Genomic DNA, 14,567 nt, shown 5'->3' on the forward strand with positions numbered 1-14,567 from the left:
TCGTCATGTTTAGATATATTAATTTAGTAATCTGGATTTAGGCATTGTATTAGCTGCTACACTTCACTTCAGCTGGCTCAGCCAAGAAAAGAGGTGGAAAATTAGACACACTTGTATCTAAAACTTCAAAGCTTTTTCTGCATGTTTTAAGCACTACATTGATCAATAGCTAGAACCAAGGGGAAGAGAGAAAAGCAAACAATAAGATGTAGAGATATAGCCCGGAATATCTTAATTTCTCCTTGTGGTTTCTTCTAACTAATTGCAACACATTGTTTTCTAATATTCCCAATCTTTCAGAGCTAATGAAAGATAAAAGGTAAATATTATCTACTTCTGTTTCAGGATCAAAGTAAACTCTCGGAATCAAAGAAAACAGCAATGCATCACTCCAGCTTCTTCTATTTTATCCCATGGCACCTTGATACACTTCTCAGGATTTACAAGATTATGTTCACCCTGCCCTCGCGGTGGGCTGAAGTATCAGTGCAATTTGTTGGGCAAAGCTAGCCTACGAACCAATTGGATTGCACAAATATTTGAGGCAAAAGATTCAATTGGAAGGCGATTTGATCAAATCTCCGATTAGCCAAAGGGATTCGTGGAATCAAGTGAAGCTGTCAAAGTGCTTGGGTGGCTCTTGTGCCACCCCCCCACGAAAGGACATTTCCCCAACCGAATCAATCATTCAATTTCAGTTACGTGGATCAAAGTTCCGGATCAAAGGGTTTTGATGTTTCGAATCACTTTGATCCCTTTGTATCAAAAGGGATCCCTTTGTATCCCTTTGAATCGATGTTTTAATACTTAAGCGCTGATCTGAATCAGATTGGGCTGACTTGCCCATCTCTTAGAATTAGCATCTGGATCAGTGGTAGGCTGAATGGTAAAAATCTCTATTTAAAACAAATGATGACATCGATGTCAAAAAAGATATCCACCACTATTTTATTATTATTGGGGCCTTCAGGACAGATTTTTGACTCCTAGCGACTGCTTGGACAACTTCCTGATTTGCCATTGCCTGCTTCTTAGGGCTGAAAGAGAAGGACTGGCCTGAGGTCACCCTGGGCCTAAGGCAGGTCTAAAACTCATTAGCCTGATGTCTTAAGCACTACATCACTCTCCATTTATCATCTATCTATCTATCTATCTATCTATCTATCTATCTATCTATCTATCTATCTATCTATCTATCAATCAATCTACCTACCCACCCACCCACCCACCCATCCATCCATCCATCCATCCATCCACCCATCCATAAATAAATATAAAGGATATAAAAGGATTTGTTTAGATCCATATAGGGGGAAGAATTGTTAGATTCTGCAGTCAGCCATAATACAGGTGGTTTGAATTTGGCTCAGTGTTTTTTCCCCCCAAACCTAATCTCTATGGTTTATAAACCCTGATGTATGGTCAAGTATGTTGTGTCAACTCAATTGTGTTTATCTAGAAAACCATAGGTAAGCAAAACAAGCGAGCCTAGATTACATCTTAATTCCTGTCTTCAAAGATGGATGACTGCCCTTGGAGAATTAACAGAAATTCTTTTGACTATCAAAACCCACTCAAGTCATCTGGGAAAAGCAGAATTATCTCTTTCCATTGTTTTCCAAACCTCCCCGGGATGGAAATTGGCTGTTTTAATTTAGAGTCGTAAGAATAGTTTAGTATTCAGGGTTAAATTATGACCTCTAATTCAGTCTAGGGGAATGTGTATTTATTCCTTTCCATCAAACAGTTTTTAAAAGAAAGCACGAATTTATGATGAAAGTATCTATATCTTTTTGGAAGTCAGCGGTGCTGTTTTTCATTTTAACAAGATGATTTCTCTCTCTCTCTCTCTGTCTCTCTTACTTTCATTGTACAGTTCAATGGAGATAAGGGAAAACATTTAATGACTCTTTCCCTCCCATTCATCTTTTTCCAGCTCGTACAAAGATTAAGAGATTCCTGCCTAGTTTTTACCTTGATAAACAAAAAAGAGAAGCGGTGTTGATTTTTTTCAGATGAAAAATACTTATCTTCCTTTTTTTTTTTTTTTTTTTTGCATGCAAAAATGGTACGATGATGTTGTACAAAAATATTCCAAAGAGATCAACAGGACATGAGCTTACGTTATAGTGTTAGATGGATTTCTTTAATGCGCTTGACAGTCAAAAGAATCCTGGTGGCATATTGGAGGAACCTAGAAATAAGAAGCTGGAGGCCTCGGCTGAGTTCAAATAACATTTAATCAGGAAAGCTATTTATAGTAAATGAAAGAAGATATGCAAAATTAAGGTGGTTACGCCAAATTACTCCTCCGTGTAAGTGTCATGTATTTAAAAGGAGCGTAAGCCTTATCTGTCTGCCTACAATGTCTGTTGCCAGGAATAGAGACTGTAAGATAACTGAAAGATATTCTCTGTTTTGGTGTTGTAACCCAGGCCCAAGTAGGTAGTATTAGATGCAAACAGTTCCAAAACAAACAGACTTTATTAGAACAGCTGAGAATTAACCAGTGGTGAAATGTAAAATTTGTTACTACCGGTTCTGTGGGCATGGCTTGGTGGTGGTGGTGGGGTAATGTGACTGGGTGGGCGTGGCCAACTTTTTTTTTTTTACTTTTAAAAGCATTTTTTCTACAACCTTAAGAGGTTGCAGGAAAAAAATGCTTTTAAAAGCCTCTGACGATCAGGCAACTCAGCTGGGATCATCAGAACCTTTTAAAATAATTTTTTCTACAACAACTTTGGCTGAAAAGGTTGTAAAAAAATGCTTTTAAAAGCTTTTGACAATCCCAGCTGATCCGTGCGATCATCAGAGGCTTTTTTTTACTTTTAAAAGCATTTTTTTTCCACCGAAGAGGTTGTAGAAAAAATGCTTTTAAAAGTAAAAAAAAAAGCCACTGATGATTGCGTGGCTCAGCTGGGCATGGGAGGTGGGCAGGGATTTTTGCTACCAGTTCTCCGAACCACCACCGCCCTCGCTACCAGATCAGGCGATCCAGTCTGAACTGGGAGCATTTCACCCCTGGTCTAATGTCAAGAAAAAGTAAAGAGAAACTGATGAAAGTGTCCATGGTTAATATTTTCATAGCATAATCAATGGAGCCTCAGGGAATTATTCTCAAGATTCAAATAGCAGTCTAAAGGAAAGTCCAAGAAAAATTTGTGAGTCAGTCAATGAGTCCTGATATAAAGTTTAAGATACTCATGAGAAATCCAGAAGATTCTCAGAGAAGGATCTCAGTTGTAAGCAATTTCAGAAGAAAAGAGGAAGCAGATGTGTAAGTCTACAAAGGAGGGTGTCTTCATTTATATTGGCTAATCCATCTGCTGGAGAAGTCATGATCCCATCAGTTCTTCATTTTAGAGGCTTACTACATCTTTTGCTCTGGAAGTGTCAATCCTCTTTGCTTTCTTGCACCCAGAGGAGAAACAAGAAATTCATAAGTTCTAGCTATGTTGTCAGTTTCTTTGACAGCTGCCTAAAACTGAAAGTTATTCATTCCAAGCACCGTTTTCAAAAGTGTCTCTTTAGCAAGATTTATCAAGAAGAAAAGAAGGGAGTACAGGAATTCCATCAATTGAACTCAGTGTCAATTTAGTACCATTACAACTCCGAGTATGTACAGTAAGTGTGGAGATTTCAGAAGAAATGATTGTCTTCAGCTTTTTCCCAGCAGTTGGCTGACGTGACACGGCTATTTTTGATTGGTGCCTTTTCGAAAGCAGACAAAAACTCTTCCTCAACTTGAGGGCCATCAGATTCTCAATTATTCCATTTTTTTAGATGGCTAGAGACCCTATGCCAAGTTCCAAATCTCTATACACATCTGTGCAAAATGTGTACATCTGCATTTGTGTGTGTGTGTATGTGTGTGTATGTATGTATGTATGTATGTATGTATGTATGTATGTATGTATTTCTCTTTAGCCAGGTTCTTCCTACGTAAACCAAGATTTTTCTGCAGCCCTAGTTCAGTGAAATCCCAATCCACTAGTTTCTAGGGTTTTTTTCTCCAGCAGCCAGCAAGCTCCCTGCTGCCCATTGGGAGACGAAGGAGAGATCAATCTGTATACCCGAAATTACATCATACTCCGACTAAGAAAGCTGCCCGAAGAAAAATAATATCTAATTGGAATGTCATATATTGGCAATGCCATCTTCATGATCATTATCATCCTATTTATGGTACTTACAGCTCACGTCTTCCTTTTCGAAATGCAATCAGTGTTTTGTATACAGGGAAAGATCAGGTTCAACTCTGCTTAGTTCTGGGGGAAAAAAACAGCATCCAATGTTCCTAGGCCATTAACTGACTCTTAATGTGCTTTCATGTTTCCTGTCAAATTTGATTATATAACATAATAAATCCTCCCGCTGTTTCCTCATCTGCTGAAGGCGGAAGAGCGATCTTTTGCTTTTTTTTCCCCTTTTACCTGAAGATAAAAAGGTCTCTGAATTTGAAATCCTGCCATCCGGCTTTATAGATTTGTTCCAGAAAAGTTATCTCTTCCCTTGCTCTGGGAAGTCATTGTTTACCCAATTTGCTTGAAGGAGAAGGATCTATTCATGTCGAAGCTTGATGGCAAAGCAGGGAGCACTAGATCTGGCTGCCATGACTAATGGATTCGGGCCAGAAAGTCTAACACAACACACAGGCAATCAGAGGGAAATAGAGAATGTTCCCAAAGCCAAATAAATGGCGTATATTAAAGAAAATAGGAAAATGGTCAGGCTTAAAGGAAGGCTGCCAGTCAGCCGGAGAGTTTTTTAAACAGCAGTGGGATACCTTTGGGACAAAATCAATGTTGTGTCATTGCATTACAAGCCCCACCCCTTTTGTGTGTGCATGTAATATCATAACGTGTATTTGTACTATGACACAGCAGTCATCGTTTTTCCCCCTCCATAAAAACTCGTGAAAGAGAAATACACACACACACACACACACACACACACACAGAAAGAGTCTAGTCTAGTCTACTTTGATGAAAAGAAGGACTAGGGGAGACATGACAGCAGGGTTCCAATATCTCAGGGGCTGCCACAAAGAAGACGGAGTCAAGCTATTCTCCAAAGCACCTGAGGGCAGGACAAGAAGCAACGGATGGAAACTAATCAAGGAGAGAATCAACCTAGAACTAATGAGAAACTTCCTAATGGTGAGGACAATTAACCAGGGGAACAACCTGCCTCCAGAAGTTGTGAATGCTCCAACACTGGAAGTTTTTAAGAAGAGATTGGATAATCGTTTGTCTGAAATGCTATAGGGTTTCCTGCCTAAGCAGTGGGGTTGGATTAGAAGACCTCCAAAGTCCCTTCCAACTCTGTTATTCTATTCTATTCATATATACATACAGCATTGACAAAATTAAATGCAGCATCCTTTATTTTGATGAGTAGAAACCCGTTTCTTTAATGACGATTGATATTTGTTCTCCTGTGAAAGGTGTAGACTTAAAACAAAGCTTCGCAGAAAGCAGCCATGAAATCAATTGTTAATTCCTTTCATTCTCCTTTTGTTCGGTTCTTCCTCTCTAGCCTGCCAGCGACATGCTGTCTCCCTGTACATGAATCCTGAGCTTTTGATAATGATGCCGACAGGAAAGATTCAACCTAATTACGTTGGCAGCTGTAAAAAAAATAAAATCAGGAAAGACCCCTGCTTCTCCAGAGCAGATTCATTGGGATGTTCAATAAGTTCTGGAAAAGAGTGATGAGGAAACTAATATCAAATATTGATATATATTTTTTGCACTCATGTCAGAAGCATCGAGGTGCTTCCAAGTTGAAAGGATTAGCTGATGACATCACTCTTGGGATGCCCACTTGGGGGCTCCTTTCATGTCACAGGCAGGAGCTGGAGTGCAGGACGAGAACTCAACCAGCCCCATGGTAATTCTCGGGTCTCAAACATGGGCTTGCTAACCTTCTGCCCAGTGTTCCAACCATTTGTGTCCCCCATGCTCTTTAAAATATTAGAATAGAATAGAATAACAGAGTTGGAAGGGACCTTGGAGGTCTTCTAGTCCAACCCCCTGCCCAGGCAGGAAACCCTACACCACTTCAGACAAATGGTTATCCAACATCTTCTTAAAAATTTCCAGTGTTGGAGCATTCACAACTTCTGCAGGCAAGTTGTTCCACTGATTAATTGTTCTCACTGTCAGGTAATTTCTCAGTAGCAACCCCTGAGATATTGGAACCCTGCTATCATGTCTCCCCTAGTCCTTCTTTTCATTAAACTAGACATACCCAGTTCCTGCAACCGTTCTTCATATGTTTTAGCCTCCAGTCCCCTAATCATCTCTGTTGCTCTTCTCTGCACTCTTTCCAGAGTCTCAACATCTTTTTTTACATCGTGGCGACCAAAACTGAATGCAATATTCCAACTGTGGCCTTACCAAGGCATTATAAAGTGGTATTAACACTCAAATATTGATTGAACTCATCACATGATAGACAGATGGAGAAGAACATTTCTAAATTCTGAGCTTAAATGAGGTCTATTAATATCAGAGATGGGAGGTTGGGTGGGAAGAGACAATTTAATGCCAACTCAGAAAAGACCTGTTGGTTGCACAAGTCAAGCTCTAGAGATGATCCTTCGTCCATTGACTCTTTCTAAAGAAATTACCCTATTCCATTCTACTGACACAAGGCATTTTGTCTGTAAAAGACCCTCGAACTGGAGACGCTCCTTATGTTAGTGCACGACGGGGTAGCAGAACACCATCCAGGAAGCAATGAGCTTTGAAGATCATTTGCCAATTTCCTTTAAGCCCACCTACCTTGCTGGAGAGCTATATTTATAATCCCAGCTGCTTCCAGGCCATTACTGGGACAACATTTCAAGCGTTCCGTTTCCTCTTTAGGAAGTGTGCCTTGTAATTCCACAGTGACCTGTCCATGATGCTGAAGACCTCTCCTCTTCTTTGTGGCAGCCCCTCAAATACTGGAACACTGCTATCATATCACCCCGTAGTCCTTCTTTTCTCTAGACTAGCCATATCCTGCAACCCTTCTTCATATGTTTTAGTCTCCAGACCAGGAGTGAAATCTACTAACCTTCCCAACCGGTTTGGAAGTGCACGCGCCGTGGACCCTCTGTGTATGCGCAGAAGGGTAAAAAATAGCTTACAGTAACAATGACCGGGCAGGTGGGCGGAGTCTCGCACCACCATCGCTACTGGTTCTCTGAACCACCGTCCGCCATCGCTAGCAATTTGGCCGAACTGGTCCAAACTGGAAGCATTTCACCTGTGCTCCAGACCCTTAATCATTTGAGTTGCTTTTCTCTGCTCTTTTTCCAAAGTTTCAACATCTTTTTGCAATGTGATGACCAAAACTGGATGCAGTATTCCAGGTGTGGTCTTACTTTTTTAAAAACTTTAACTTTTAAGTGCTTGCATAAGAGAGACTCAGTGCTTAAGATCAGGAAGTGCTGATTTTGGGGGAAAGAAAAAAACCCAGAACTGTTGTCTTCAACCCTGCTTGTGGCCTTCTTGGTCTAATGGTCTACCGCAGGGGATAAGATGTTACATTAGACGCGCCACTGGTGTGTCGCGAAAGGACTGCCTTTCTGGGTAAACAAGGAATCTTATTTCTGTAATCATGTAACCTTTTCATCTGTTCCTTCCTTAGCTTTTCATTCATCCCAGCCCAAACAGAAAATGGATTAACTCCTCAAAACTAGATTTCGCTTTCAATATCCACGGAGAATAATGGCTCTTCTTAAAATGGCTTTAGTTTTCCATATTTTTCACATTACAGAATGCCAAAAAAATACTTTGCGGTAATCAAGAGGCTTTGTCAACTCTGAATTTAGCTAAGCATCCTCTGTGAAGCGAAAAGACATTTTCAATTTTAAGAAATGAAATGACTTTGGAACCTGATAGTTAACTATAAATTATCTGTCACAAATGCCAGGTGCTTAATGTATTAATACCTCCCATCCATACAGTTGAATTTATTATTACCATTTATGGAATAAATTTTCAGGTTGTTTACCGAGATGCGCAGGGTAATTCATAAATTACCAAAGGTATGAAAATCCATGTCATCTAGCAGAAAAGCGGGAGATTAATTCTCTTAATTAATAGGAGTTCCTTCCCTGTGTTATTTTTAAATTGCAATGACCTTTGTTGTAAGTTTATGTTTTTTTCCCCTCTCTCTCCTTCATCTTAAGAGTATCCGCAGAGTAGTATAATAAACATGGAATAATAGGAAGGAGCTTATTCACTCTTATGTTACATTCGCTAAAACTTTGGCAGTAAATATTGCTACTGCCTTCAATTAGAAAGATGCTCTATTTCTCTCTAACAGGCAAAGGAATTTCTTCCAATTAGATGGACAAGATACAGCAATAGCCTGCCTTGAGCAAGGTTCATCTCTTCGCAAACATGAGTTCATAAATAATAGAGTTATGCAGAGCTTTAAACGGGCCTTTGAGTTTGATGGAACGTGGATCAAAGAGCCCACTTTTCAACGAAGCACTGAACTGAAGTGGTGCCGCAGATGAGATGTCAGTGGGATTGACCAGATCACATCGATCGGTTTCATAATGTGCATTCGCTCACATGCACAAAATGACTTTTTTTTCTCCATTGAAGCAGCTGATCCAAAGTGTTTGGCTTTTGTTTTCAAACATGTGTTAAACCAGAGGGGCTGATTGATTGATTGATTGATTGATTGATTGATTGATTTACTTACTTACTTACTTACTTACTTACTTACTTACTTACTTACTTATTTATAGATTGAAGTATCATCGTGAATTAGATTACTCGATGGACTGTCAGGCGCAAAGAATCAGGGCCGTGCGTTATATTCCAGTTTAGCTGATTGATTGCTCCTGCCTATACGCAATAATCTATCTAAGTCAGGGGGGGTCAAACTCGATTTCATTGAGGGCCGCATCAGGGTTGTGTTTAACCTTGGGGGACTGAGGTGGGCATGACCAGGGTAGACATGGCCAGCTCGATGTCACTCATGTCGGGGGTCCCTGTGATGGCCCAAGTGCTCTGCCAGCAAAAAAGGGCTCCCAAACTCCCAGCCTCCTGCAATCCTCTGGCAGCAAAAACGGAGCTGGAGCGTGCTGTCTGCAGTTCTTGCCATTTTTGGCTGCAATGGCCTCCTGCAACCCTCTGCCAGTGAAAATGGAGCTCGGGAGGGCCACATGAAGCCCTCCCAAGCTCCGTTTTTGCTGGCAGGGGCACCGTAAGCCAGTCCTTCGCTGTTTCCAGGGTGGCCCTGTGGGCCAGATCTAAGCAACCTGCAGGCTGGATCCAGCCTCCGAGCCTTGAGTTGACACCCGATTTAAGTCAACTGACAGTCAGGATTAAATTAGTCCTAGATAAGAGTCAACCAAATTCAAGAGGGATTGGTCTTAGACCATTTGTGGGAATGTAATGACTCCAAGCTGATTACTTGCTAGACTCCACTCTCAGTCTCTGTCTCTCTTCTACATTGACCCAAACAAATGCACATCTAATCAATGCTCCAACACAAGGGACATTTGTGCCATGGTAGCAATGAACAAATCACCCTCTTAGAAGATACTTGTGGTTCTTGGACCAGAGTCATGGTCCTGTTCAGGAGTGGGTATTGCCACATGGAAACTGATGGTGCTCCATATTTAGAAGGGCTTTGAGCTTTTCCATTCACTTAGATTAGTGGCGTCTTGCTCCATATCAGCATGCCAGTGAAACTTACAAGACAGGAAAGAATAGTCCTACCAATATTCCTGCACTGCGGTTACTTTTTGAAAGAGTTGGGTTCATCTTTTCTCTTAGTAGAGTTTAAGTAGAACTACGCGGCACATTTATCATTTCCACTTCTGCAGAGAATCGTATTTCCATTTCATGTACCTGACAATTCAGAAAATAGTTATGCCTTTCCACAGAGAATCTGCTACTCTTGCCTCTGAATATGGAGAAGCTGCTTCTGCAGGATCTGTGGAATGTCAGCCTCAGGAGTGACAAAGCCAAGAATTACATGAGGCTGATCAAACACTGGCTCCACTTAAACAACTGGAGTTGTCAGATGAGAATGGTATAAAGTCTCCCATATCTGGCAAGTAGAGGGGAGATCAGAACAAAAATGTTCTAAAGGCTTTGGACTGATCTCCAGCTCTTGCATGACATTGGTGTGGCTCATGCTCAGGAAATTCTGGGCTGTCGGAACAACCATGACCCAGATCTTGGAACCTTGGACTGCTTTTGGACTATTTTTCCTGCATGCTCCTGTTAAAACAAACCATACAGACAAGTGTCTCTCAGAAACTCTGTTTTCCTTTGCGTACATTGACTCTTATTTCTCTGACCTTGAATAAACTATGAACTATCGTAGAAACAGGAAAATCTCCAGGGATTGCAGCTCTCAGTTTTTCAAAAAAAACAAAAACAAAAAACAAACCCCGACTAATCGAGTTGTGTGTTCTCTTTGTGCTGAACTTTGTGACTGTAGTTTGCTCGATGGGGCTCCAACCAACCTGCTGTGTGCAGAATTGTATGATGGACCACACAGAAAGAATGTGCAGCAATGACAGCGTGCATTTGCATTTATTTTCTGGCTCATCTAACACGGTGCATTTTTTTTTTAAAGCATGGTTTGCGAAGCTGGGAGGAAGGAAAGCAAAATGGCCATGCCAAAAGAAATAAATCTGTGTAGAAATTGAAACTGTATTATAATAGCTCCAATGAGTATATTGCTTTGATTTAGTATGAGAAAGGGTTGTTGCTGTGTAGTAGTTGCTGCCTAATGAAATCAACTAAGACTACAGAGACAGAATTGGGAATAAGAAATGCCAAACATGTTATTTCCTGTTCTCTAGTTAAATAAAAGTTAGGTAGCCATTCAACTCATGATGTATGGATTACTGTAGAACACAGAACATAGAATAATAGAGTTGGAAGGGACCTTGGAGGTCTTCTAGTCCAACCCTCTGCTTGAACAGGAAACCCTACACCAATTCAGACAAACGGTTGTCCAGTCCCTTCTTAAAAGCCTCCAGTGATGGAGTACCTACAACTTCTGAAGGCAATCCATTCCATTGGTTAATTGCTCTCAGGGTTAGGAAATTTCTCCTTAGTTCTAGATTGCTTCTCTCCTTGGTAAATCTAATCTGTGTCAAAGTCATGGCTTTTTAGGAATTAATCCAGTGGCTGAAGTTCTACAGACTTATTTCTAAAGCAATCCTCGTCACATTCAATATTATGCATTTCCTATCTCAACCTTGTCCAACATGTTACAATAGACCAGTATATTGGCAGCTCATTAATGCAGTAAAAAAAGACTGGAAGGAGACAGAGGAGAGAGAGAGAGAGAGACAGAGAGAGAAGATCTATATATATGACCAACCAATCAATAAAATAAAGACAGACCAGGATTACTCACCTCGTATGTAGCAATGGCTTCTCTATCAAGTTGTTGTGTTACGAAGAGTTCTCCTGTGCCCTCAATGATTTTGAAAATTCCCTTTGGCTCCTGTTCTACTCCTTTCCCAAAAATTCGGAATTTTGAACCCTCTGGCCGGTCATTGTCTATCACCTGTGAAAATTAACAACAAAATCATTATCATTGCAAGCCAGGCACGAGAATGACAATAACGGGAGCCCAGAGATGCAGTGATGGTCACAATGACAAGGACCCATATTAAATCCCCCTCATTAGCATCGTTGTAACTTTATTATTATAAATTATTATTATTGTTGTTGTTGTTGTTGTTGTTGTTGTTGTTGTTGTTATATAATGGTTATTCAATTACCAGTACGGGTAGTCCTTGATTTACAACAGGGGTGAAATCCAGCAGGTTCTGACAGGTTCTGGAGAACCAGTAGCGGAAATTTTGAGTAGTTCGGAGAACCGGAAAATACCACCTCTGGCTGGCCCCAGAGTGGGCTGGGAATGGAGATTTTGCAATATCCTTCCCCCAGGAGTGGGGAGGGAATGGGGATTTTGCAGGATCCTTCCCCTGCTATGCCCACCAAGCCACACCATGCCTACCAAGCCACGCCCACAGAACCGGTAGTAAAAAAATTTGGATTTCACCACTGATTTACCACAAAATTTCCATCATTAAGAGAGTTTTTGTCCCTTTTTTAACAACCTTTCTTGCCACGGTTGTTAAGTGAGTCACTGCAGTTGTTAAGATAGTGATGTGGTTGTTAAGTGAATCTGGCTTCCCCATTGATCTGCTTGTCAGAAGGTTGTAAAAGGTGACCATATGACCCCAGGACACTGCAACCGTCATAAATATGAGACAGTTGTCGAGCGTCTGGATTTGGATCATGTAATGCTGCAATGGTCATAAGTCATTTTTTTCAATGCCATTGCAACTTCGAACGGTTACTAAACGAATGATTGTAAGTCAAGGACTCCCTGTAACTTCTTATTGTCTCCACAAACTACAGTTCCTTATATCCTTTAGAAAGCTCACAGCTGTGAAATGAAAGTGATTCCTTTTTAAAAGTATACTAGTTCTGTCAAAATGAATCAGGGTTGCAGATTATTGAAACGTACCGTCTTTTTTTATTATTATTTAAAGTCACTCATCGTTTGAGGATATAATTATAAAAATTACTTCCTACTTTTTTCTCCCAGGAACTTAGCAACCTGCCTGGTTTTCCTCCCTCTCCTCTTTCATCCTTACAACTACCCCGTTAAGTATAAATAGAAATTCAGTACTAACATGATTTCAGAGTAGTTATCTGCAAAAGAAGGAATTACATCACGGAATAGCAGAGAAGCAATATATTAAGAGGCTTAACACAGTTTCACAAGGATTAAACAGAGACTAAGGTTCCTTATCAGACAGAAAATGTTAAGCAATTAATCTATATAATGTCTGTGTCTCATTATACGTATAAGTCATTTTTCCTACATTTTATTTACCTGTCACAAGCTAGACTGCCTTTCAGAGATCCAATTCAAAGGCAATTTGGCAGAATTTCTGAACTGGAGAGAGTTTCCAGACTGAATCAGGAAGTCGAACCGAATTGTCAGATCAAATTAGATGCCTTTAGACCAATTCAAGGACTTTGGGTTATTTGCAAGACCCCTTTCCTCCCCTTTCCAAATTCATTCGGAAATCTGAAGTGAATCAGGCCAGTTTGAGGAATGATTTTTATGGATCGGTTCAAACTCTCAGATTGAATCGAAGTTCTGAATTGAATGAATTCAAACTCTCAGATCGAATCGAAGTTATGAATTTAATTGACTCATGGGCAGAGCTGATTTGCACACTCCTGATAATTTCTCCCATGCATTCCAAAGACACTTATATTTTTATAAATCTCCATTTGACTGGATGGATCTGTCTACAAGAGGAGCATGATGACTCAGTGGTTAAGATGCTGGGCTTATTATTGACTAGAAAGCCCAGGTTCGAGACCCAGCGCCGCACAATGGGGTGAGCTCCCATTCTTACCTTAGCTCCTGCCCACCTAGCTGTTCGAAAGCATGCAAATGCAAGTAGATAAATACCGTATTTTTCGCTCTAAAGGACAGATGCATGCTGGGAGGCAGAGACTGATATTTTGTTGTTGTTGTTGTTTTCCTCCTCTAAAGCTAATGTGTGTTTTATGGTCCGGTGCTTCTTATAGTGCGAAAAATACGGTAGGTACCACTTCTGTGGGAAGGTAACAGATTCCCTGGGTCTTATGATGCGCCGAGTGTTCTGTGCACCTAGAGTTGGATATGTCTGGGCAGAGGAAACCTTTACCATTATCTGTCTACAATAACCTAGCAGCTACGGCTAGGACACTTCTACCTTTTAGTTGCTAGCCAGTTTCTACTTCTCATTTTGGTTCTGACCCATTGGGAACCATGATTTATGAATCCTCTTTAGATCCAGTGAATGAAACTCTGTGTAACTCGGTCAACCTATGGTGGGCAATTCTTCGAGACAAGAAGCCCAGGCGAGATTCATAGAACAAGCACCGTAACAAAACCACACATACAAACCAAGTTTTCAAGAAAACAGATTTTACCGATAGTCCTTTTCAAACCCAGCAAATATATATCTCCTCATTTGCTCTCTTTTCCTGCTAGAGCAATTTTGCTCCTTGCCAATTCTTCTTCTTTTTTTTCCCCTCTTCAACACCTGCAAAACAAATTAACCATCCTTCTCGATGGAGGTTCGGAGCAAAACCTGCATGACAAATTAACTTGCCGGCGAACGTGCTTCTCATCCTAAGCAAAGAGTCAAGAGTTCACTCTGCCCATCTGAGCCAGAGTTAGTGACTTCACACCTACTGTTGGAAGCCATGAACGGCAGTGTTGATTGTTAACAGAGAAGGAAGAACCCGGGGAAAAAAAAGGAGAGGCTTGGTTTAATTAGCCACAAGAGGGAGCTAAGGGCTGGCAGAAATGAGATAAATGTAGATGCTTTCTAATTAGAATGCGGAGGTTATGGTGATAGCAGTTCAAAGGACCTGTGCTTCTTCCCTTTTTGCATTAAACATGTACAGCTGCAAAAAAAGGGATAGGCATTTTGCAGAAATTAGACTTAATATTTCTGCTGGAAAATGGCAACAGGCAATGGACAACCTCAGAGGCACTTCCCCCCC

General features: G+C 40.7%; 1 protein-coding gene across 1 annotated transcript in view; it reads right to left on the bottom strand.

Annotated features, from left to right (window-relative positions):
- Window positions 1–14,567, bottom strand: part of CDH13 (cadherin 13) — a 425,229-nt gene that overhangs the window by 174,081 nt on the left and 236,581 nt on the right. Inside the window, exon 5 of the mRNA XM_034426532.3 lies at window positions 11,395–11,547. Within this exon, the coding sequence (XP_034282423.1) occupies window positions 11,395–11,547 (153 nt within the window). The remainder of the gene's footprint in view (window positions 1–11,394; window positions 11,548–14,567) is intronic.

This window comes from Pantherophis guttatus, chromosome 11 (genome assembly GCF_059756535.1).
Source record: "Pantherophis guttatus breed Tessera chromosome 11, ASM5975653v1, whole genome shotgun sequence".
In the NCBI taxonomy this organism is placed as follows: domain Eukaryota; kingdom Metazoa; phylum Chordata; class Lepidosauria; order Squamata; family Colubridae; genus Pantherophis; species Pantherophis guttatus.